The 23,197-nt window shown below is 50.3% G+C and overlaps 1 protein-coding gene across 19 annotated transcripts in view; it reads left to right on the top strand.

Moving 5' to 3' along the window:
- KDM2B (lysine demethylase 2B) overlaps nucleotides 1-23,197 on the top strand; it is a 123,662-nt gene that overhangs the window by 88,056 nt on the left and 12,409 nt on the right. For 13 of the 19 annotated variants that reach the window (XM_060121126.1, XM_060121134.1, XM_060121128.1 and 10 more), the window contains 3 exons: nucleotides 15,603-15,827; nucleotides 21,568-21,711; nucleotides 22,952-23,039. In XM_060121126.1, the coding sequence (XP_059977109.1) occupies nucleotides 15,603-15,827; nucleotides 21,568-21,711; nucleotides 22,952-23,039 (457 nt within the window). The remainder of the gene's footprint in view (nucleotides 1-15,602; nucleotides 15,828-21,567; nucleotides 21,712-22,951; nucleotides 23,040-23,197) is intronic. The other 6 variants (XM_060121130.1, XM_060121127.1, XM_060121136.1 and 3 more) reach the window with 2 other exon arrangements.

Here is a 23,197-nt window from a genome sequence, read left to right as displayed (position 1 = left end):
ATTCTCTATTGCTTGTTAAACATACATTATTACCTGTATTAGGAAGCAACCCTTTGTATCATTTCTGTTCCTTCCTTAGGGACACGTTTACAAATGGTGTCCCTTGGTTCAGGAGCGTGCCAGCCAGTTACTGGTCTGGACACAGAGAATTCATTCTCTTTCCCTGACCCGATCCTCTGGAAAATAATGTTCCCAAGCTTTAGCCATGCCCTTTGTGACATGGGCACAAGGAAAAGGGCCACGTGCCAGGGAAACCCTCCCCTATGGATCCCAGATTTCCAGCGGGCACTTATCCAGTCTGTCCCTTTGCCTTCCTGTTCCTGGATATGGGGATGGAGAGGACTGGAGGGGATGGCTGCCCTCTTCCTTTTACCTTAGGTCACTACCTGTCCCTGCCCTGGAACAGCCTGCAGTGCCCTTTGGTGGCTAAGTCTGGGCAAAATCTCTGGGCAAAATCTCTGGGCAGACTGGGATCACTCCCGGTGTCATGATCTGATAGGCAGACCAGAACATTAAATGACACTCAGAGAGAAAGCAGGGAAATGGGTGATGGCTGTGACCGAGGCTGACTTGGCTTCCATCTGTTTTTGTTTTATTTCCTCGCCACTTGATGAGACTTCTGGATCCTCCTGGTTCAGGACAAGCACCAGTGCCCTGGTGGCATCAGCTTTGGGGAACTCTTTCTAAGAATGTAAGCCTTGGCTAAGTGGAGCTGGGAGACCATTCAGTTCCTAGGGTCACTTGAAAAGGAGGTCAAAAGGGAGAAAGGACGAGCCTAAGGCACAATATAAATGCTAAATTTTAAGGTAGCAGTTCTACTGTGCAAATGCTGGCATAATGTATTTTATATACAGTCCAGCACACTGTTAATACAAAACAAACGTTGGATAGTTGTGTGCACCAGTTAGCTAAAGGAAGCTTGATCGAGGAAGTAGAAATGTTAAGAGGCCCTTTGCAAGTGTCAGAAAAGGAATTTTTTTAAAGATGTTAGAATGGTGACTGCTGGCAGGAGCCTTGTTAGAGTCTGGAGAGGACCCACCTCCTTCCCCATCAGCCCCCACAGATCCATCAGACAGCAGACTGGTTACCAAAACCATGCCTACCCATCCTGAAATATCTGAACTAAGAACACAGAATTTGCAAAATTTAGTAAGGGACAGTTAATTTTCTGTGTAAGTCTGAGTATTTCACTTGGATGATTACACTGGTTTCACTTGGCATCCTCCTCTAGTCTCTGGCACGAGGCATTGGTGCGATGTGATTAACAGCCCAGGCTGCAGACTCCAGCTGCTTATGGGTTCAGATCCAGGTCCTTTCACTTCCTAGCAGCGATGTGCCTCAGTTTCCTCATATGTAAAGTGGGTGAACAATGGAACACTCCTCACGGGGTTGTGTAAAAGAATAAATGAGATGTATCTACCCCACACTTCACATGGGGTCTAGCCCTTCAATCATGCTTAGTAAACATTAGCTGCTATTATTGTCCGGACCCCTGGAGGGGGTCTCTGGATGGTGTTATGTAAGGAACCCTGGGCTTCAGAGCTACCTCCTAATTTTCTTTGAGCCTCAGTTTCCTTACCTGTAAAGTGAGAGGGTCTGGTGAGGCCCCTTCTAGCTCAGAAACGATGTGACGGAAGGAAGTTTTGTGTTAGCTGCAGCTTCTGTTTATCAACACTTTCCCTTTCTCTTCTTTGAACTATGATAAATGAGAACTTTTTAATTCCTTAAATACAGAAGTGAGCCTTTGAGAATTCTCAGAAGAAATCAGCCCAAAGACAAGTCTAAATATTCTTGCACTCCTGATACGGAATGAGAAAGACCTTTGAGAAAAAGTCCTGTTTCCATACCTCTCTTGAGGTATTATGATATTTGTGTATCTCTGTACCCTTGCAGTTTTGACCAATTACAGTGAAGCGAAAGCATGATTAGCATTTTTTTCAGCCTCTCTTTCTTTAAGGGACTTCCTTCTGGGTGGAGTGGCCCCTAAGAGGTCATGGGATACATCAGATACAGACTTCAGTCCAGACAAGGTAGTTTTATAAAGGCTGAGACTTTGGGGGGTGGACTGAGATGGAGGGGGGTGTATTCTTTTCAAACCACAAGTTTTTGTTAACCTTGAGTGAATTGTGAAAAATGTAAGAAGGGAGAAAGGAAACTCAGAACAGGTAAAGAGCAGGTCTGCTGGGATTTTTTCCCCGTAGTGTCAGTGGGTGTATACATTTCAGAGGGACTTTAGATCCACTCAGTAAAACTGACATCCCTATTTATTCACTCCTGTAGACTCCCTGCTAGAAGCCTTCTGAGTTTTATGTCCACTACACATTCTGCCTTCCTTGAAAGCCCAGGCCATGACCTGCCTGTGGGTCCCTTCTGTTCTCAGAGTGGATTTCATGGCCAGTGGCCTGGGCATGACTAACAGTTGGACGACACTGCACAATTGGTCACCAGATTTCACAGCTAATGAGCTTTTTCTTGGGAAAGCCTCTGATCCTTTGGTTGGGCAAACCTTCCCATTTTACGGATGAAGAAACTGGTGCATGTATGCATGTTTAGTGTCACCTTGGACGTTCCTAGTTAGATGATGAGTATGCCAGCTACCTAGCTAAGTCGCTCTGCTCCTTAGCTTGAGTTTGCCTGTGGTTTTGATGCTTATAACAGCATTGATCACTCTACCTAATGGTCACTGAGCTCCTCCTTCAGAGTAAGGGCTGCTGGCATAAGTGCCCCCTAGACATTTTTTTTTTCCAGTTAAGAGTTTTCTGCAAGGGTGGGCTGCTTTAGGAGTAAGCATTAGGAATGTTTCCAGTAGAAGAATTTAGAAACCCACACCTTCTGGGCCAGCTTCAGGCACTTGCCAGTCTTCTGGGAGACTGGGTTCTGGCCTGCCCTCACCCCTTCCGAGATCGACCCCTGGGCACCTCAGGAAGCTGGGGTTCCTGTCCAAGAGAGTGGGGCGCCCACCTCAGGGAAGAGTGCATTTATGGTGTTCTGTCTGGCAGCCTCCAAGGCGGGCAGCTCGATTGGAACTCCTGTCTGTACCACCCCACGTTTTACGCTGATTCCCTCGCGACCTGAAAAGGCAAACCTGAGGGTAGAAGAGGGCAACGTTAGGGGACCAGCCCAACACAACTGCCGGCGTCCTGGGGAACTGGCTCCCCAGACTGTACCCGGGCCAGCGGGCCTGCAGGGGCTACGGGACTCCCGGGTTCGCAGGCATACCAGGTCCTGGTCCCAGAGCTTGTGCAAACCCGAGAGCCCGTGTGCCCGCTGCTGGGGGGCACAGGGACCCGTGCCTGGTGTCTCGTGCAGGGCCGCTCCCCATGACCGTGCACCCCGGGGCTCCTGCGAGACGCCCCGCAGGACCACACAAAAGACCCCACCCCAGGTCGGGCGTGCATTTCCTGTTAGAGCAGCGGCGGCGTGCAGCCACCCATGTGCACCCCGCGGCGCGCGGGCCGGGCGGGGCGCGGGGCACGCCCCCACGCAGCCCCAGTCCCGGAGCTCCGGCCGCGAGGGGCCGCCCTCGGCGGTCCCGCCCCCGTGTCACCGCAGGCCGGGCTCCCTTTGTGTGCGGCCCGAGCGCCGCGGCCGCGCCATTGGCCCGCCGGTCCGGGGGGCCAGCCCCTTCCTGGATCGCCTTATGCATATGCATGAGCCCCCCGGCCCTCCCCCCGCCGGCCCCTCTCCGCCCCCTCCCGCGCGGGCGTGTGAGGCGCGCGGCGCGGCTCCCTCCTCGCGGCAGCGGGAGCCCGAGCCCGAGCCCGAGCCCGAGCCCGAGCCAGGGCGAGCCGAGCCTGCTCCGGGCGGGTGGCGGCGGCGGCGGCGGCGGCGGCGGCGGCGCCGCTCCAGCCATGTCAGCGCGCGCGAGCCTGGGCCCACCATGAGCCATGGCCATGTCCGTAAGCGCCGAGGACGACGACTATGAATCGGAGCCGGACCAGGTCGGTGGCCCGGGGTGGGGCTGAGGGAGGGACCCGCCGCCCGCCTGCCCGACCTCCCGGACCGAGTGACTGACGCGCCCGGGCGGCCGCGACGCCTCCGCCGCCGCCACGATGAGGAGAAAGTTTTGCAGCCGCCGCCGGCGGGGCTGCCAGGGCCGGGCCCGAGCGGGGCTTGGAGGAGCGCGGCAGGCCGGCGATCGCCCGAGCGCCGCGGGCCCCGCAGCCGGCCGGGGCAGGGGGCGTGTGCGAGCGTCTGTGCGCGAGGGTGGCCGGCCGTGCCGCGGGGACAATGTGGGCCTCGCCGTCGGGCGGGCCCTGCGGGGCGCGGGCCACGGCCGGCGGGCAAGTTGCGGGCGCCGGCGCGGGCGGCCGGGCGCGCCTCGCCCTCCCCTCGCGCCCTCGCCTGCGGCCCACGCGCGTGCCGGCCGCCTTGGGCGCACCCGGACCTGCGGGCGCCGGCGCCTCCTTCCTTTCTGTTTCCGAAGTTGCACCGGGACCCTCGGCCTCTGGGCTGGAGGACGCCCGCGGCCCGGAGGGTGGGCGGCCCGGGGCCGGTGGGCCCGACGGCCCGAGCTTTTGTCTGGGCGCCGCGCGCCCGCCGCCCACCGTGGGCAGACGGAGACAGGAAGGGGTGCGAGGCTCGGGCCGGCGCGGGGAATCCGGAACCCAGCGAGTCCGCTCCACGGCGGCAGCGGCGAGAGGAAGCCGTGACCCCAGATGGCAGTATTTGGCCTCGGTTGGATCTAGAAGGGAAAGCAACCTCTCTTGGGACCAGGGGGGAGAAATCTGTATAAAACAAAGCCTTGGGTGTGTTTACAGCGTGAATTTACTCCGGGAAGATTCGTGTTTAGGAAGCAGGGGAAGAAAGTTGATTTACGAAGTAGAATCTGCACGATATTTGAAACAGGGTACGGGCTAGGTAGACTTGTCTGAGGAATAAAGCATTAGACGGGTTGAGTTATCGTGTGGACATGACTAGATGAATAAGATGCTTACTTGTAAGCTCGGGTGCATTTCCTCAGTGGAATGAAGATGTTTTGGAATGTTGAGGCCGAGATGTAGAACGTTTTTTCCTTCCGTCAGGCGTCGTTGAGGAAGTACTATATATGCTGCATTTAAATCGTAACACACATATTATTAAGTGGTTTTATATGACAGAGACAAAGTTAAAGTGTATTTTCTCAGTTTTGTTGGACGTTTTTCAGGCTTATGTATATTACGAGGTGATCCTGAATCTCACTTGTCTTATGGATCGGGGGAACCCAGAGACAGCCCAAACGGTTTTGACTTGGAACTTTCATCAAGTCAGTAGGACAGCATGCGAACGGTTCTCAGTTTTTGCTGCTTAGTTCATACCTCAACTCTTGGTCTGAAAATTTTCAGTTCAGTTTGGATCTGCCTAATCCCTGCCAACAGTGTACGCTTTTTGCAACTGGTCATTCGTAAGACCCTTGTTTCAGTGTTGACTGCACTTTGGTGTTTCATGGGTGAGGTTCCTGTTACCTGTTTTGTTTTGTTTTGTTTTGCGGTATGCGGGCCTCTCACTGCCGTGGCCTCTCCCGTTGCGGAGCACAGGCTCCGGACGCGCAGGCCCAGCGGCCATGGCTCACGGGCCCAGCCGCTCCGCGGCACGTGGGATCCTCCCGGACCAGGGCACGAACCCGTGTCCCCTGCATCGGCAGGCGTACTCTCAACCCCTGCGCCACCAGGGAAGCCCTTGTTTTGGTTTTTTAATTCGACCACACCCTGTGGCCTATGATAGATATCATCTTTGACACTACATCAGATAGGACTCCTTATGTCTCCTTTTCACTTACTGCCACTCCTGAGAGAGACTTCCATCACGTGAGGACCCGTACTTCCTGTAGCTGGATTTGTTCCCTCCTCCTTGCATCAGTCAGCTCGATCACGGCACTTCTGGAGTTGTTAGCAACTTAAGTTCTTCCGGTTGCCTTGTTCACTTTATTTATTTATTTTATTTATATTTTTGGCTGCGTTGGGTCTTCATTGCTGCGCTGACTTTCTCTAGTTGCGGTGAGCGGGGGCTCCTCTTCGTTGAGGTGTGTGGGCTTCTCATTGTGGTGACGTCTTTTGTTGCAGAGCACGGGCTCTAGGCGCACAGGCTTTCAGTAGTTGTGGCTCACGGGCTCTACAGTGCAGGCTCCGTAGTTGTGGCTCATGGGCTTAGTTGCTCCATGGCATGTGGGATCTTCCCGGACCAGGGCTCGAACTCGTGTCCCCTGCATTGGCAGCCGGATTCTTAACCACTGCGCCACCAGGGAAGCCCGCCTGTTCACTTTAAGATGATGCTACCGCTCAGGTACATTGAGGGAGATGACCTCTAAGCCAGGCCACTGGGCAGCAGGTTTTCCCCATAGTCGCAATAGAGAAGTTGGCTGTCAGCCATGGACCCTGCATTTGCCGACCCTCCGGGCGGCGGCTCACTGCCGCTTGTCTCCCCTAACCTTTCCTCAACTTTTATTAGCCCCACAATTTCTTGGGCCTGAGAAGAGTGGCTTCCTCTAAGGACCTCTAAGGCATCTGTGTCTTTGAAATTGGAGCCAGGGTCTCTGGAGTCTGTAGCTCGCAGGCTGTAGACCCCACTCTTCTCTAAAGAAGTCTCCTTCGGGCTTCCCTGGTGGTGCAGTGGTTAGGAATCCGCCTGCCAATGCAGGGGACACGGGTTCGAGCCCTGGTCCGGGAAGATTGCACATGCTGCAGAGCAACTAAGCCCGTGCACCACAACTGCTGAGCCTGTGCTCTAGAGCCCACGAGCCGCAACTACTGAGTCCACATGCCACAACTACTGAGCCCGCACGCCTGGAGCCCGTGTTCCGCAACAAGAGAAGCCACCACAATAAGAAACCCACACACCGCAATGAAGAGTAGCCCCCGCTCGGTGCAACTAGCGAAAGCCTGTGCACAACAACGAAGACCCAACGCAGCCAAAAATAAAAATAAATAAATAAATAAAAAATAAAAAAAAAAGTTGTCTCCTTCAAGGAGGGGTGGAAGTCTTGGAGTGTAGGCATGCAGGTATGCTCAGCCACCTACTGTGTGAAAGGTCCCAGTGGAGACCCTGTTGGGACATTTCTGTTGCTCAGTCTGTCCCTGCAGCTGAGCCTAGCCCCTCACCCTTCATCAGAATTTTGCCTGCTCTGTCTTAAAAGTCTGTGTCCTTCCCTCGTCCCCACTCGAGTCTGGTGTTTAGTCCTGGGCGGTATCAGGCTCCCTTATGCCTGTCCTGCTGGGCTGGCCTGTCTGCCCCATGCCTTCCCACAGCAGCTTGGGTTTCCACTGCTCCAGATGTTGGGCCCGGGGCAGGAGAGACCCTTGGTTGGGCCTTCTCCCATGGACTTCCTTTGCTTCTCCAGTGCAGAACATGCTGGAAAATTCTTCAGCTCTGCTTTTTAGTTTGAGGAGATGCCACTCAAAGAAGGACTCTTAGTAAGGAGAATTCCATCTTGTGTTTTTTTAACCCCTGAAATGAAAATAGAATTATTCCTTTTATTTTTTACTAAAAATGATTACTGCCTGTTTGTTAAAAAAAAATAGAGGGAATTCCCTGGCAGTCCAGTGGTTATGACTCCGCACTTCCATTGCAGGGGACATGGGTTCTATCCCTGATCAGGGAACTAAGATCCTGCATGCCGTGTGATGTGGCCAAAATAAAAAAGAAAATTAGGAAATTATGCTGAAGAAGATCTCAGAAATTTATATGGCTATAACCACTGTGTTACTCATTATAATTGCTTAAAGAGTGAAATTTTCATATGGGTCCCTGAAGCTTCCCAAAATTACATACGAAAGTTTTGTGACTTTGAGCGTAGGGGCATTTTTCTAGGGAAAAGGTCCTTAGCTTTCCTCAGATTCTCCAGAGGTCTGCCCATCCCCTGGGTTTCTGGTAGCTCCTGTGTTTTCATTCTCTTGCTCCTTACTCTCAGGATGTAAACAAACCAGAGCCCTCCCTGGAGTCTGCAGGTGTGTGTTAAGGGCCCTGCAGCGCAGCTAAAATCTAGCTTTTCCTGGGATATCCATTATACTTGAAGATTTGGGAACAGACATGATGTTGAAACAAATTTGTTGTACAGTTGAAGGCAACGTTAGCACGACAAGGAATTCCACGCTGTTTGGGGCTCTGGCTACCCTTCATGGGGCTAAGCGTCAGTGTGCTCCTGTTAGCAGCAGTTTGGTGAGGAACAAAGAACTGTCTGAATTGTAAAAACAGAGCCACGTTTACTGTTCTTCTGACTCCTCTTGACAGTTGAAACTCTAGCCCGCTGCCTTCTTGAAACTCTTCCCTGGCTCCAGTGATGCCACAGGCTCCTGCTGCTTTTCCTGCCTTTCTGGCCATTCCTTAGCAGGTTGCTCTTTTTCACCTGGCCCTTGGATGTTTTCAGTCTTGAAGGTACTGCCCAGGACCCTCTTTTCACTCTGCCCGTTCTCCCTGAACAACCTCGTGGACTTAAGTATTAAGTAGTTCAGCACTACGCGATGCTGATCCCCAGCTGTGTATCTCAGCGCTGGTCCCTCCTGGCTGCTGCTGGCCACCTTCCTTGGACATCCCGTGGGTCCTTCAGGTTCCACGTGTGCATGGTGGTTTCTAGTTCTCTCTCCTGAGCCCCTTGTTCTTCTGTCACTCAAGCCCGAAACCTCAGAGTCTTCCAGGACTCTTCCTGCTTGCATGCTCCCTGTGCAGTCAGCCTCCTGGGTCTTCTAAACCGGCTCTGCTTCTAAAACATCCCTGAATCATCCCCTCCTCCTCATTCCTTCTATGGCTTCTACTCAAGCCTTCATAACTCTCATCCCGGACTACTGTAGCATCCTCAGCTCATCTCCCTGTCTTTCATCTTGCCCACCACCAAAAAAATTCACTCCCCCCAGTGTTGCCAAAATACGATCATGTTGCTCCTGCATGTAAGTCCTTTAACTGCTCTTACAGGGGCCACTATTTCTGTAATGTGACGTACGGGGCCTGCAGGTTTAGGCTCCTGCCACTTCAGGGCAGTTTTCCAGCAGTCATATCAAGCTATTCCTTGAATGTGTTATCTGGTTTCACATCTCTATCTTACTCTTCCTTCTGCCTAGAATATTCACTCCCTAACCCCACCCCTACTCCTGGCCTGCAGTGTCCTATCCTCCCTCTAAGACTCGTTTTAGTCACCACTCCGTGTCTGACACTTTTCCCAGCCTCCCTTCCCAGTGAAATGAGGCATTCCTTCTGGGTCAGCATTGCCAGAGCCCAGGCTTTAGAGCCGTCACCTGGGTATCTCGGCTTCTCATTTATTGGCAGTATGACACTGGGGAGACTACTTAACTGCACTGTGCCTCAGTTTCCTTATTTCTAAATGGAGATGATAATAGTTCCTACCTCATAGGTTATCGATATAAATATTGAAAAGAGTGTTGCTTCAGCACATGTTAGCTTTTGATATTATCATCACTGTGTTGCAGTGTGTTTATGTGGTAACATGTCTTTCTTCCTCCAGACTGTAGTGCCTTTGAGAGTATGGAACAAACACATCTTACTCATCTTTGTAGTCCCAGCACCTAGCATTGAGTCTGTACATAATTCACAGCCAGAAAACAGTTGGGTGGGTAGGTGGGTGAAAGTGTGAGTGAGGGGGGTGAATGAATGAGTCTGTAGCATAGATCACATGCTCTACTGGCTAGTGATGTCGAACATTTTTTCATGTGCTTATTGCCCATTTGTATATCTTTTTTTCGGGGGGGGAGGATTATCTGCTTAAATCCTTTGCTCATTTTATTTTATTTATTTATTTTGGGCTGCATTGGGTCTTTCTTGCTGCGCGCAGGGTTTCTCTAGTTGCAGCGAGTGAGGGCTACTCTTCGTTGTGGTGTGCGGGCTTCTCTTGTTGCAGAGCACGGGATCTAGGTGCACGGGCTTCAGTCGTTGTAGCACATGGGCTCAGTAGTTGTGGCGCACGAGCTTAGTTGCTCTGCGGCATGTGGGATCTTCCCAGACCAGGGCTCGAACTCATGTCCCCTGCATTGGCAGGTGGATTCTTAACCACTGCGCCACCAGGGAAGTCCTCCTTTGCTCATTTTAAAATTGGGATATTTGTCTTTCTATTATTGAGTTGTTTTATACCTTAAGGATACAACCCTTACCAGGTGTATAATTTGCATATAATTTCTCCCATTCTTCTTCATACTTGATAGTGCTCTTTTAAGCACAAAAGTTTAAAATTTTTTTTATACTTATAATTGTCTTTTTTTTTTTTTTTTTACTTATAATTGTGTCTTTTTTTAAACATTTTTATTGGGGTATAATTGCTTTACAATGGTGTGTTAGTTTCTGCTTTATAAAAGTTTAAAATTTTGAAGTCCAGTTTATCTTCTTTTGTCACCTGTGCTTTTGGTGTCATATCCAAAAAATCATTGCCTCATCCAAGGTCATGAAGAGTTACCCTTATGCTTTCTTCTTAGAGTTTATGTTTTAGCCCTTACATTTAGGTCTTCTATCCATTTTGGGGTTAATTTTTTATATTGTGTGATGTAAGGGTCCAACTTCATCCTTTTGTATGTGGATATCCATTTATCCCCACACCATTTGTTGAAAAGTCTGTTCTTTCCCTGCTGAATTGTCTTGACAACCCTGTCGAAAATCAGTTGGTCATAAATATTGTGAGGCTTTATTTCTGAACTCTCAATTGTAGTTCATTGATCTGTATATCCATCCTTATGCCACTACCACACTGTTTCGTTTACTGTAGTTTCATAGTAAGTTTTGAAATCAGGAAGTGTAAGTCCTCCAACTTTGTTCTTCATTTGCAAGATTGTTTTGGCTATTTCAGGTCCCTTGCATTTCCACATGAATTTCATCTTAATTTTTAAATTTTATTTTATTTTTGGTCATGCCACACAGCTTGCGGGATCTTAGTTCCCTGACCAGGGATTGAACCCAGGCCCCCTGCAATAGAAGCGTGGAGTCCTAACCACTGGACCACTAGGGAATTCCCTCCACATGAATTTTAGGATCAGCCTTTCAATTTCTGCAGATGAGCCAGCTGTGACTTTCGTCGGGGTTGCATTGAATTTGTGGACCACTTTGTTTCCACTTTAGTTGGAAACTTCTCTGTTGTTTCCTGTAACAGTATTATCTTTCAGTCCATTAACATGGGATATCTTTTCACTAATTCAGGTTAATCCAAGTAATGTTAATTCCAGTATTTTAGAAATTAGGGATTGAAGGTTCTGCCCATGAATATTCTGGAGAATAGGATCTGATAGGAGGCACTTAGTTAATATTCGTGGAATGAAATGAACTACCTCAATAGTATTCCTTTTTGTTTTTTCTAGTTTTTATTTTTGGCTGCGTTGGGTCTTCATTTCTGCTCACGGGCTTTTCTCTATCTCTAGTTGCAGCAAGCAGGGGCTACTCTTCGTTGCAGTGCACGGGCTTCTCATTGGGTGGCTTCTCTTGTTGTGGAGCATGGGCTCTAGGTGCACGGGCTTCAGTAGTTATGGCACTCGGGCTCAGTAGTTGTGGCTCGCAGGCTCTAGAGCGCAGGCTCAGTAGTAGGTGGTGCACAGGCTTAGTTGCTCCGCGGCATGTGGGATCTTCCCGGATCAGGGCTCGAACCTGTGTCCCCTGCATTGGCAGGCGAATTCTCAACTACTGCGCCACCAGGGAAGCCCAATAGTATTCCTTTTTAAATTTTATTTTTAAAAATATTTACCAATAGTATTCCTTTTAAGGATGATACTTGTGAGATGTTGATGGAGAAGAAGTGTTGGAATACTAAGATTTGTGTGTATGGGTGTGTGGACTCAATTTTCCTAACCAGGTGGAGCTGAGGATATGAGTTCTGGGCTGATAAAATCAACAAACGGCTTTGGGGTTTGGGAGGCTGGTTTGTATGTGAAGTCAGTGGATGCCATCATTCCCTTTTGCTGAGAAGAACATTTCAGGCTGAAATTAACAAAGGGGCATTCTGGGTTACTTGAATGAATAGATGCACAGGTAGGATAGAGCAGAATTGAGTATTGGTTTGTGAACCTTTAGATGTCACCGAAAAGAGGTTAGGACAGAAGCCAAAACGAGGCTTGTTTCACCTTCCCTAATAGAGACCCTTCGATGTCTTTCTTACCTGTTGATTTTCTCAGTGGTCTTTAGGAGGATCCTGCATTACAAGTGTTGCTCAGTTGACTCCTGACCAGCAAGCTGGCCCGCGAAGCTGCAGGCAGCATCAGCTTTTCTAGCTTGTTTGGCAACCTGGCAGAGAGGGCCTGAAACAAGGTCTTTGGAAACAGCCACCCTTATACCTCTTCCTTCAAGACGTTGTCATTTTCCAGGATGTCTCAGCTGCCATCGAGATCGGGGCGGATTTGGTTTTTTTCATCGTTTGGAAAAGTGCCTCTTCAGATGAGAATGAACTTTGGAAAGCACGGGAAGGTGGGCTTGTTTCACAGTCAAGTACAAGCTTTGTGACTGTGGCCGGATCGACCCAACTCTCTTACTTTTGAGTGGCCAGAGAGGCCGGAGGTGCTCAGCTGCTATGTATACCTGACGCTCCTGAGTGGGAGGCAAGAGCCATGTTTGGACTCCTGAAATTTTTTCTTTTTCTCAGTCCTTCACCAAAGAAACTAGTCCTTAGACTCTCCTGCTCCAGGGTCAGAGTGTGAGCCCTTCACCTCTGGTTTTGTCCTTGGAGCCTGAACCATGGGCTGCCTTCTCTGTACCTGACTCAAGGCTTTGAATCGCCCACCCCTTGGCCCATGTTTCAGGGATTTGAGGAGTGGGTTGCTAACAGGATGTGTGCTCTTTACCAGAGAGTCTTCCAGGCTGTGAAGAGAGGGAGAAACCTTCCTGGTCTCCATTTCTCTGGAAATTGATGTGCTTCTCTGCACCTCCTGTTGGCACCTGTCCTACTAAGGGCATCAAGGCACTAGCTGTGGGCCCCTTCCAGGGCGTGTGGTCCGTTCCCATGGACTCTGGGGTCTCTTGTCCTACTTGGCCTGTGCATCGCTGCGGTTTAGTGTTTAGATGTGGTTTTAGTGTTTAGATGCACATCCTCTGCTGGCTCCGTGACCTTGAGCCGGTCTCTTAACCTCTAGCTCCAGTTTCCTCATCTGAAAAATGGCATCTCTTGTAGGGTTATTATTGGGAAATTAGGTAATATCATACATAAAATGAAGAGCAGGATGACAGGCACTTGAAAGTACCCACCTGCACTGCTGTCACCGTCCGTGTCATCCCTGCTTCCACTCAGCACTCCTTGCTGCTTAGTTTTCAGGTCCACAGTCCCTTACGTGCTGTTCTCAAATCTAAAGTCTCTGAAAACTGATTTTTTTTTTTTTCCCATTACTCATCTGGCAGCAAGACCTGACCTGAATTGACAGGCGGTGCCACGGCTGCAGAACTGCCCATGTCCATGACTAGGGGCCCCAGACCTCCCTGGGCTGTGGTGCGTGGGGAGGCCCTCCACTGCTTGCAGGAGGAGTAACTTGCATTGGGGCAGCCCCTTACCCCACCGGGTGGGGTGGCTTGTGGGAGGGGCAGGGTCAGGGCACAGGGAGGTGAGGACACGTGGGCCAGTGGAGCTGGGTCTCCTTTCCTCTTTGGAGTTCAGAGCAAGTTGAGGGGGATAAAGATCCAGAGCCGCAGCGCTTCCTGACGTGGGTGCCTCACCAAGAGGCTTCGCAGTTTCCTTGAATGCTGCAGGCTTTTGGGAGAAAAATCTGAGGGAAGGGATCCACTTGAGGTGTCAATACCAAAAGGTGTGTGTGGGACCTTCGGGTCTGCACAGGGACCACGGCTCTGCAGGATAAAATGATGGGGGTCAAGGCTTGATTCTCGGAGAACCATGGACTGTTTCCCTTGCTGATGTGGTTGTAAGTTTCTAAGCAGCCCCAGTAGTTTGGGGGTGGGGAGCTGTATGCATTGTGGGAGAGGGGGTCCCTGGAAGGAAGATCCTCTGCACTGTGGTACATCGTAACAACACTTCGGGGCCCAGGAGCTAGCGAGCGATGGGATTTTGTTTAGGAATCCACATATGACAAGCAATTAAAATGAAAAGCCTGAGATGGACTGAAGCTTGTTTAATTGGCTGAGATGGGCTTTAAGCATTCGATGCCAATTAGATCAGATAGTTTTGGGGTGAGAGTGTGTCTCTCTGACGGAGGGATGAACCATTTTTCAGCAAACTCAGAAAGGTGCTTCAGGTGAGACACTCTCCCGACCATCCTGGTCCTGCCTACTTCTGACCCTGGGTGGACAGTGTCCCAGCGGCTGGTCTCTGATCCTGGTTTGCAAGAGGCTCTGGGGCTGGTGGCCAGGTTGTAAGGACCTCAGAGCAGGACATGTGGCTGGCTTGTGCCCTGTTCAGCATTTAGTACCACTTTCTGTTCATCTGCCTGTCTGTGTTTCCCTGAGTCACAGGGAGAAGTTCTCAGAAATCAGTTCCTTAGGGTTTACTGTCTCATTCTCTTGGGGTCTGGTTTATTGAGCACATGCTAGGTGCCAGCCATCTTGTCGAGGGACAGTGGTGACAAGACACCCTCCATAACTGCCTTTCTGAGTCCCTGTCTCAAAGGGAAGACCCATGAGAGAACAGACGGTTATGCTGTGACAGGGGCCCAGTGCAGGGCGGTCAGGAAGGGCTGCCAGGAGAAGGCAGTGTTTGAACTGGGTCCTGCAGCCTAAGCAGGCATTAGTCGAGTGGGCGGGGAGGGGTGGGTGTCCCTGGCAGAGGGAACAGAGGCTGATTGTGTGACCTCCCTGCGGAAGCACAGGTAGCCCGAGGAGCCTGGCCTGATGTGGGGCGGGGGGGGGGGCGCGCAGAAAGCTCTAGAGCCAGGCGTACTGCTCTCCAAAGCAGGGTGTCCCTGTCAGCTTCCCAGGGCTGCCATAGTGGAGCACCACAAACGGGGTGGCTTAACGTACGGATGCCAAGGGAGGAAGGGGTGTTGGTGGGATGACTTGGGAGATTGGGATTGACATATATACACTATTGATACTATGTATAAAATAGGCAATCAATGAGAACCTACCGTATAGCACAGGGAACTCTACTCAGGGTGACCTAAATGGGAAGGAAATCTAAAAAAGAGGGGATATATTTGTACATAAAGCTGATTTACTTTGCTGTACAGCAGAAACTAACACAACATTGTAAGGCAACTATACTCCCAATAAAAATTTAAAAAAACAAACCCAGAAAAACTGGGTGGCTTAAACAAACGTATTCTCTCACAGTTCTGGAGCCTAGAAGTCAGAAGTCAAGGTGTTGCAGGGCGGTGCTTTCTGTGACGGCTCTAGGCAAGGACCCATCGCTTCCAGCTTCTGGCTTTTGCTGGCTTCCTTGACGTTTCTTGGCTTGTAGATGGCGGCATCCCTCCAGGCACATGGCCGTCTTCTCTCTGTGTCTTCACATAAGACTTCTCTGTGCTTGTGTCCAAATTTACCCCTTTCACAAGGACACCAGTCCTATTGGATTAGGGCCACCCTCGTGACCATATTTTAAAAGTTTCGTCTGTAAAGACCCAATTTCCAAGTAAGGTCACGTTCTGAGGTTGTGGGGTTAGGACTTCAACATATCTTTTGGATGAACACACTTCAACCCATAACCCCCCGGACTCGGGGCCTGGCCGGCCCTGCGGGCCCCCATCTCACCAGTCCTGTGTGTGCTCCCACAGAACCGGGCCGTAGGTCGGCCCAAGGGGAAGCTGGGCCCCGCCTCTGCGGTGAAGTTGGCCGCCAACCGGACCACGGCGGGAGCTCGCCGGCGCCGGACGCGATGCCGCAAGTGCGAGGCCTGCCTGCGGACGGAGTGTGGAGAGTGCCATTTCTGCAAGGACATGAAGAAGTTCGGGGGCCCCGGGCGGATGAAGCAGAGCTGCATCATGCGGCAGTGCATCGCGGTGAGTGCCCCCAGGGGCGCCCCTCCCAGTGGCTGCGGTGCTTCTCCCCCGGGAGTGGAGGTGGCAGCCCTTCCTTGTCGCAGGCCGCGGGGCTCCTGAATGCAGGCCCCACCTGTGCCTCAGGCCAGTCTGTTCCTCTGCTCATTGGTCTGTCCAGTCCCTCCGCTTGAAGAGAACGTGGCTGCAGCAGAAACCCCGGAGGGGTGCTCCCTCCCGGGAAAAAAGGGGAGACTAATGCTGTTTTCAGATTCCACACTGCAGGACTCTGGGGTCCTGCCATGTGCTCAGGCTCCCTTTCCTTCATAGTCTGCTGGTCTTATAATTCCTTCCTTCCCTAGATGACTGAGTACTTTGAAGTCTCTGCCATTAAAGATGTCAGGGCAGCCTGTCCTGTCTGTGACCCTGTTGCCAACATTTATGGTCCAGTTCATGATGGTTCTGGGCCCTCCCTTCCTTCCTGTCCTGCCTTCGAAGTCAGAGGTCTGGGTGGAAGGTCAGTGCCCCTCCTGAGGGGGCCGTCCCAGAGAAGGAGGACTGATTTATGGTGTCCAGGAGGAGCTGGGCCGCTGGAAAGCTTGGCCTGCCCCTCTAGGCCATCTCGCCTGGCCTCCGGCCTTGCCCCAGGACAGGGCAGTGGTCTCAGGCTCTGGCAACTCAGCAAGGTCCTGGCTCTGCTCGTGTATCCCCCCTGCACACTCTCAGGCATTCTGCCTTCCTTGGGGCACGGCTCCGGGCCCCGGGGTCCTCCCTGAGGGAGCAGTGATCTCCGTGCTCCCACAGGAAAGCAGGCTCAGCAGGAGGGACAGGATCCTTGGCCCTGGGCAAGACCCTCACAGGCCCAGCCTGGCATCAGGCGAGGCTTCCTGCCTGGCTGCTGATGCCCCTCCAAGCTTGGGGCACCTTCCCCTTCTCCCTCCAACACATACTGCTTGTGTTTTCTTTATGTCTGTCTTTCTTTTTAAAATTGTGGTCCAAAACTTATACACTTTACCATCTTGACCATTTTTAAGTGTACAGTTCAGTGATATTACCTATATGCTCGTTGTTGTGCAAACTGATCTCTAGAACTTTTTCATCTTGCCAAATGGAAACTCTATATCCATTGAACAGCAGCTCCTCCCCCAGTCCTTTCTACTTTCTGTTTCTAATTGTGACTACTTTGGACACCTCATGTAAGTGGATTCAGGCAGGATGTCTCCCTCTGTGAGCTTATTTCACTTAGCTTTAATGTTTTCAGGGTTCATCCGCATTGTAGCATGTGTCAGGATTTCCTTCTTTTTAAAGGCTGAATAGTGTTCCCTTGTATGGATGTGCTGCATTTTCTTTATCTGTTTATCTGCTCATGGACATTTAAGTTGCTTCCACCTCCTGGCTATTGTGAATAACGCTGCAGTGAACATGGGTGTGCCAGCATCTCTGAGATCCTGCTTCGCGTTCTTTTGGATATATTGTATATCCCGAAGCATATTGCTATATATATCAATCAGAAGTAGGATTGTTGGATCATATGGTCATTTTGTTTTTAATTGAGTAATCTCCATACTGTTTCCCACAGTGGTTGCTCTATTTCACATTCCCACCAATAGTGCACAAGGGTTTCAGCTTTTCCACATCCTTGCCAACACTTGTTATTTTTTTCTTCTTTTCTTTTTTTTTTTTTTGTTTTTTAAAGATGATGTTGGGGGTAGGAGTTTTAATTAATTAATTAATTTTTGCTGTTGGGTCTTCGTTTCTCTGCGAGGGCTTTCTCTAGTTGTGGCAAGCGGGGGCCACTCTTCATCACGGTGCGCGGGCCTCTCTTGTTGCGGAGCACAGGCTCCAGACGTGCAGGCTCAGTAGTTGTGGCTCATGGGCCTAGTTGCTCCGCGGCATGTGGGATCCTCCCAGACCAGGGCTTGAACCCGTGTCCCCTGCATTAGCAGACAGATTCTCAACCACTGCGCCACCAGGGACGTCCCTATTTTTTTCTTTTTTGATAGTGGCCATCCTAATGAGTGTGAGGTGATACCTCACTGTGGTTTTGATTTACATTTCTCTGATGATTAGTGATGTTGAGCATCTTTTCATGTGATTGTTGGTCATTTGTAGGCCTTCTTTGTACAAAGGTCTGTTGAAGTCCTTTGCCTATTTTAAAATTGGATTGTTTGTATTTTGTTGTTGAGTTATAGAATTCTTCATATATTCTGGATATTAACCCCTTATCAGATAACATGGTTTGTAAATATTTTCTCTCATTATGTACGTTGCCTTTTCACTCTCTTGATTGTTTCCTTTGCTGTGTAGACGTTTTGCAGTTTCGTTGCTTGTGTTTTTGTCACCTGTACCAGGTCATTTGAATGGATTTCAGGGAGATTGAGCGCCCCCTTGAAATTAAATACAGATTTTTATATGTGTGCCTGTGTGTATGTGCATTTTTCTGGAGTGAGGGTTCCATGACTTATTGCATTCTGTCATGGTTTAAGAGAAGTGGTCCATAGGGACTCTGGGTTTTGAGAACAGTGTCACCTAAAACTTGGCATGTTAGCAGTGCCCCAGGACCCTCTCTTCCTCTTAATTTTTTTTTTTAATTAATATTTTTGGCTGTGTTGGGTCTTCATTGCTGCGCGTGGGCTTTCTCTAGTTGTGGTGAGCAGGGTCTACTCTGTTATGGTGGGTGGGCGTCTCATTGCGGTGGCTTCTCTTGTTGCGGAGCACGGGCTCTAGAGCACAGGCTCAGTAGTTGTGGCACCCGAGCTTAGTTGCTCCACCGCATGTGGGATCTTTCTGGACCAGGGCTTGAACCCATGTCCCCTGCATTGGCAGGCGAATTCTTAACCACTGCGCCACCAGGGAAGTCCCCGTCTCTTCCTCTTTAGCCATACTTTCTCTTTCACCCTCACCTTCCCTCCAGTGACCCAGGTCCAGTTACAGGAAGCTGTCTCTGCTGTCACCTGTTCTTTGCAGCCCTGGTGTCTGGCCCAGTGCCTGACACAGGGATTGTCGGTTGAAGGAAACCTCACTTTTGTGTGTGTCTTCCTCTCCAACCTGGGACTGATGGCAAATGCAACCTTAGCCCGACCTTCACTTGAGGTCCTTGCTCTTCTTCCAGGCTTCGCACTTTGTTGGGGCACTTCCTGCCATGTTTTACCCACCTCTGACCCAGGCAGGCCCGCCTCTACTACTCTTCCAGGCCCTTTTTCCTGATGAGTGAGTCTCTCTCTTCCCATGGCGGAGGCTTCCTCCACAGACTTTATTCCTTCCCACTGCCCAGCACCCTCTCCCTGTAGCCCTGGCTGGGGTTTCCCCTCCTGCAGTAACTTTGCAGAGACTGGTTCTGTCTCTCCTCGCCTACTTCAGAGTCTGAACGAATGATGACTCTTTTGCCTTCAGTGTTCTATCCATTTTACAGACTTTTCCAGTTATTGGTGGAGTGTATATCCCAGCTTATTTGAAGCTATTCTAACTCAGTTTAATAAAAATTGGTTGTGTGTTTCCTCTGGATCCCAAGTACTGGGAGGTGGACGTTTATAAGGAGGAGAGAGTGAGAGCTTGTCCGCAGGGGTTTATAGTCTAATACATCAGCTCTCAAACTTTGTGGTCTTGGGACTCCTTTGCTCTCTTAAAAGTTATGAAAACCCCAAAGAGCTTTCATTTATGTGGGTTATTTATTTCTTAATATTACTGTAATAAAAAATTTTAAATATTTTGAATTCATTTAAAAATTATAAGAAACCCACTACATGTTAACATAAATAACATTTTTAGGAGAAATAACATCTTCCAAAACAAAAATGATTAGTAGGAAAAATAGCATTGTTATATGTTTTTGTAAATCTTTTTTATGCCAGGTTCAGTAGAAAAGACCTAGATTTTCATATATGCTTCTATATTCATTCTGTGATGTTGTTTTGGAGGCACTATATGAGGAAAACCTGGCCTCATAAATATGTGGTTGAAAAAGGGAGGAGTCTTTTTTGGTGGGTGGGTCTGCGCTGCTCAGCTTATGACTGTGAAAGCGCGGAGTCCGAACCGCTGGAAACCGCTGGACTGCCAGGGAATTCCTGGGAGGAGTCTTTTTTTGTTTGTTTGTTTGTTTTATTGTTTTTTGCGGTATGCGGGCCTCTCACTGCTGTGGCCTCTCTCGTTGCGGGGCACAGGCTCCGGACATGCAGGCTCAGCGGCCATGGCTCACGGGCCCAGCCGCTCCGCGGCACGTGGGATCCTCCCGGGCCAGGGCACGAACCCGTGTCCCCTGCATCGGCAGGCGGACTCTCAACCACTGCGCCACCAGGGAAGCCCATGGGAGGAGTCTTTTAATAGCCTTTTCAGATAATCGTGGATATACTTCTCATCCACCACCAGAGCTCAACAGGTGGCAAGTGCTTAAAGGTTAGTTGCAATGTGGAATGTGAATCTGTATCAGTGAACTTTTCCTACTGTTACATTAAAATTCATTAGTCGTTCTTGCCCCTCATTTGCTTATGCCTAATGTTATAACATCAGATATTGGTCATTTGGAAAACACTGGCTCACTGAGTTTTACAGATTTTCCAAATAGGGGTACATAGTGTTATACAGTGTTTAAAAAAAAAACCACACATTTGTTAACACCAGCACCAGTGTCCTCAGAAAAGTCTTTAAGTATCGGGAAACAGTCTAGTTCACAGTGGCTGATGTAAGTTTTCCAAAATTCTGATTTTTGTTTGAAAATTCAAATTTCATCATCTGCAACAAATGTTTTAAGTGATATTTCTGAAAGTGACAGACTTACTTATTTCATCTTTGAGAAGATGTGCCAATACCCTTTTTTTTTTTTTTTTTTAAATAATCAGTCATTCTTTCAAGTAAAATGGTGTTCTATGGAGAAAGTGACCAGTTCAGTTCACGGCTTGATCACAAGAGCTTTTCCTTTAGATAGCCGTCATCCTTTGGTATTCAGCTGAAGTAGTTGATGCATACTTCCTATTTTGTCACGCAGAATATTAAAAGAATGTGTACTCGGAGGTCAGAGTTTTAATAAAATTAATAATTCTTACTGCTTTATCAAAGATATCCTTAAATGAAACTGGTGAGCTTTTTAAGGAGCATGTGGCCAGGAACGGCCCAGCGACTGCCTGGGCACATTGGAGCCTCTGCCCTGACAGGTGCCAGCAGTCTCACCCACCAGTGCAAGTGTCAACACAGTGATAAAGGCAGGTGATGTCTTAGTGGTATTCTGAAGATAGTTTGACCTCCCTGTAAAGTCTTGAGGACCCGGAGTTCTTAGACTGTGCTTTGATAGCCGCTGGAGAGATGCGGCCTCAGCCCCTACAGATCTGGTCTCGGTTCATGCCCCACCTCCTCCTGCAGGTCTTTTCTCAGAGGTCAGGCTGTCCCTGACCTCTGCGTTTCAGATTAGCCCTCCTTTCTCCCACCTCACTGCTGACCTGGCCCTCCTTGCTTTATTTTTCTCCATTTCCCTTGTCACCATCTAACAGACTCTTCTTCATTTTGCTCACCTCCCTCCACTAAAATGTAAGCTCAGGATGGCAGAGACTTTTATCTGTCTGGTTCAGTGCTATATCCAGCACTTGGAGTGGTACCTGGCACGTGGAGGTAGTAGCCAGATAAGAATTTGAATGAATGAATGAATGATGGGCAGTGCCTGGGCTGGTTCTCCCCCAGCTCCTGGAAGGCCCGAGGCGAGTACCTCATTGCCTTTGATGTGTTTCCCATGGGGTCCCGGCCATGCTGACCCCTGTGTGTTCTCCCCGCTCTTCAGCCAGTGCTGCCCCACACCGCCGTGTGTCTAGTGTGTGGCGAGGCAGGAAAAGAGGACACAGTGGAAGAGGAAGAAGGCAAGTTTAACCTCATGCTCATGGAGTGCTCCATCTGCAACGAAATCATCCACCCTGGATGCCTTAAGGTGAGCAGCCTCGGGGGCATCTGGCTGTGCCGCCTGGCGCCTCACCCTGGGCCTCTGGTGGTGCTGATGCTGCAGGGGTTTGGGGGGTGGAGGGGAGTGAGACTAGGTTCCCTCCCTGGAGGACTCTGAGTCTGGGGGATTCTCTGTGTCCGATGATAAGCTGAGGGCGAGAAGGTTCTGGAGTCGCTCAGACCTTGCACCCATGTCTTTGAGGGAGTGAAGACACACACAGACACACACATTCCACCTCCCGGGACCTCAGAACCACAGAGAGTTCCCAGAGTCTTGCACCTGGGCCAGAGGGAGAGAGTGGGTAGTTGGGCTGCTCTCAGGGCTTCTGGGAAAAAAGGCCTGGGCCAGGGGAGGGCAGGTCCTGTAACAACAGGTGGTTGCATTCCTGTCCCATGTGCCAGGAACCTGTTCCCTTGGTGTGCCCAGGGCAGGACTGCCTCCTGGGGACCATCGTGTTGTGCCTGCCTGTCTTGGGCAGCAGGTTCCACCTTTGAAAGGAAGAGACTGCTCTGGGCTGACACATACCTCATACCTCTGCCTCAAGAGAATGTCAGCCTACTTGGCACCTCCCATCAGCCCAGCTCTATCTGTGTTCAGAGAGATGGAGAGTGGGCCTGCCCCAAAGGGTGCTTCAGCTCTGAGGTGTCCGTCCCCTTTCCCTCGGTGCTGGTAGTGGGGTTTGTCGTGACACTCCCCTCTCCCCAGCACACACACCTCCCCCTCTGAAAAGGGGTGCTATGCTTTTCCCCTGGCCCCTGGTTACTTCTCTCTCTCCCGGATCAGAAGCTCCAGGGAAAGCACATCTCACTTGCTGATAACCACGCACCCAGTTCGGTGCTGTTAAATGACTGAATGGTCATTTAATGAATTGAATGTTAAATGACTGAATGGGTCCTTGCTGGGTGCCAGGCCCTGAGCTAATTGCTTTCACTAGGTTAACTCATTGAATTCTCACATAACTCCAGTGAGATAGGCACACTCCATTTTATGGCTGAGGGCACTGGCCCACAGAGATGGAGTGATTTGCCCAGGGTCATTGAGCTAGGAAGAGGCACTATCAGGATTTGAACCCTGACCTGAATGCAGAGCCACCCATCTTAACCACTCTTGTTTTCTCTTGGCCAGAGGTGGTATGGAAATGGCTTTTGGGAGGGGGTGTTGATGCTTTTGGAGGAGCAGGCCCTGTCCACCCCCTCCCTGCTTGCTGACTGGTGTGTGTCCCTCCCAGATTAAGGAGTCAGAGGGCGTGGTCAACGATGAGCTTCCAAACTGCTGGGAGTGTCCAAAGTGTAACCACGCTGGCAAGACCGGGAAAGTGAGTGCCGGGCTCCAAGTCCCAGGGGTCAGCCCGGGAGGGGGTAGACCTTGGCCTTGCCAGACCCAGCCTGTCTCCCCGCCCACGGTGATGTCAGCTTGAGGGGTACCGCGGACTCGGGGGCAAGGGCACGTCCAAAGATATACAGTTCGTGTGTTC

The sequence above is a fragment of the Lagenorhynchus albirostris genome, chromosome 14, assembly GCF_949774975.1.
Source record: "Lagenorhynchus albirostris chromosome 14, mLagAlb1.1, whole genome shotgun sequence".
Taxonomy (NCBI): domain Eukaryota; kingdom Metazoa; phylum Chordata; class Mammalia; order Artiodactyla; family Delphinidae; genus Lagenorhynchus; species Lagenorhynchus albirostris.
This window is presented reverse-complemented; position numbering and strand designations above follow the sequence as displayed.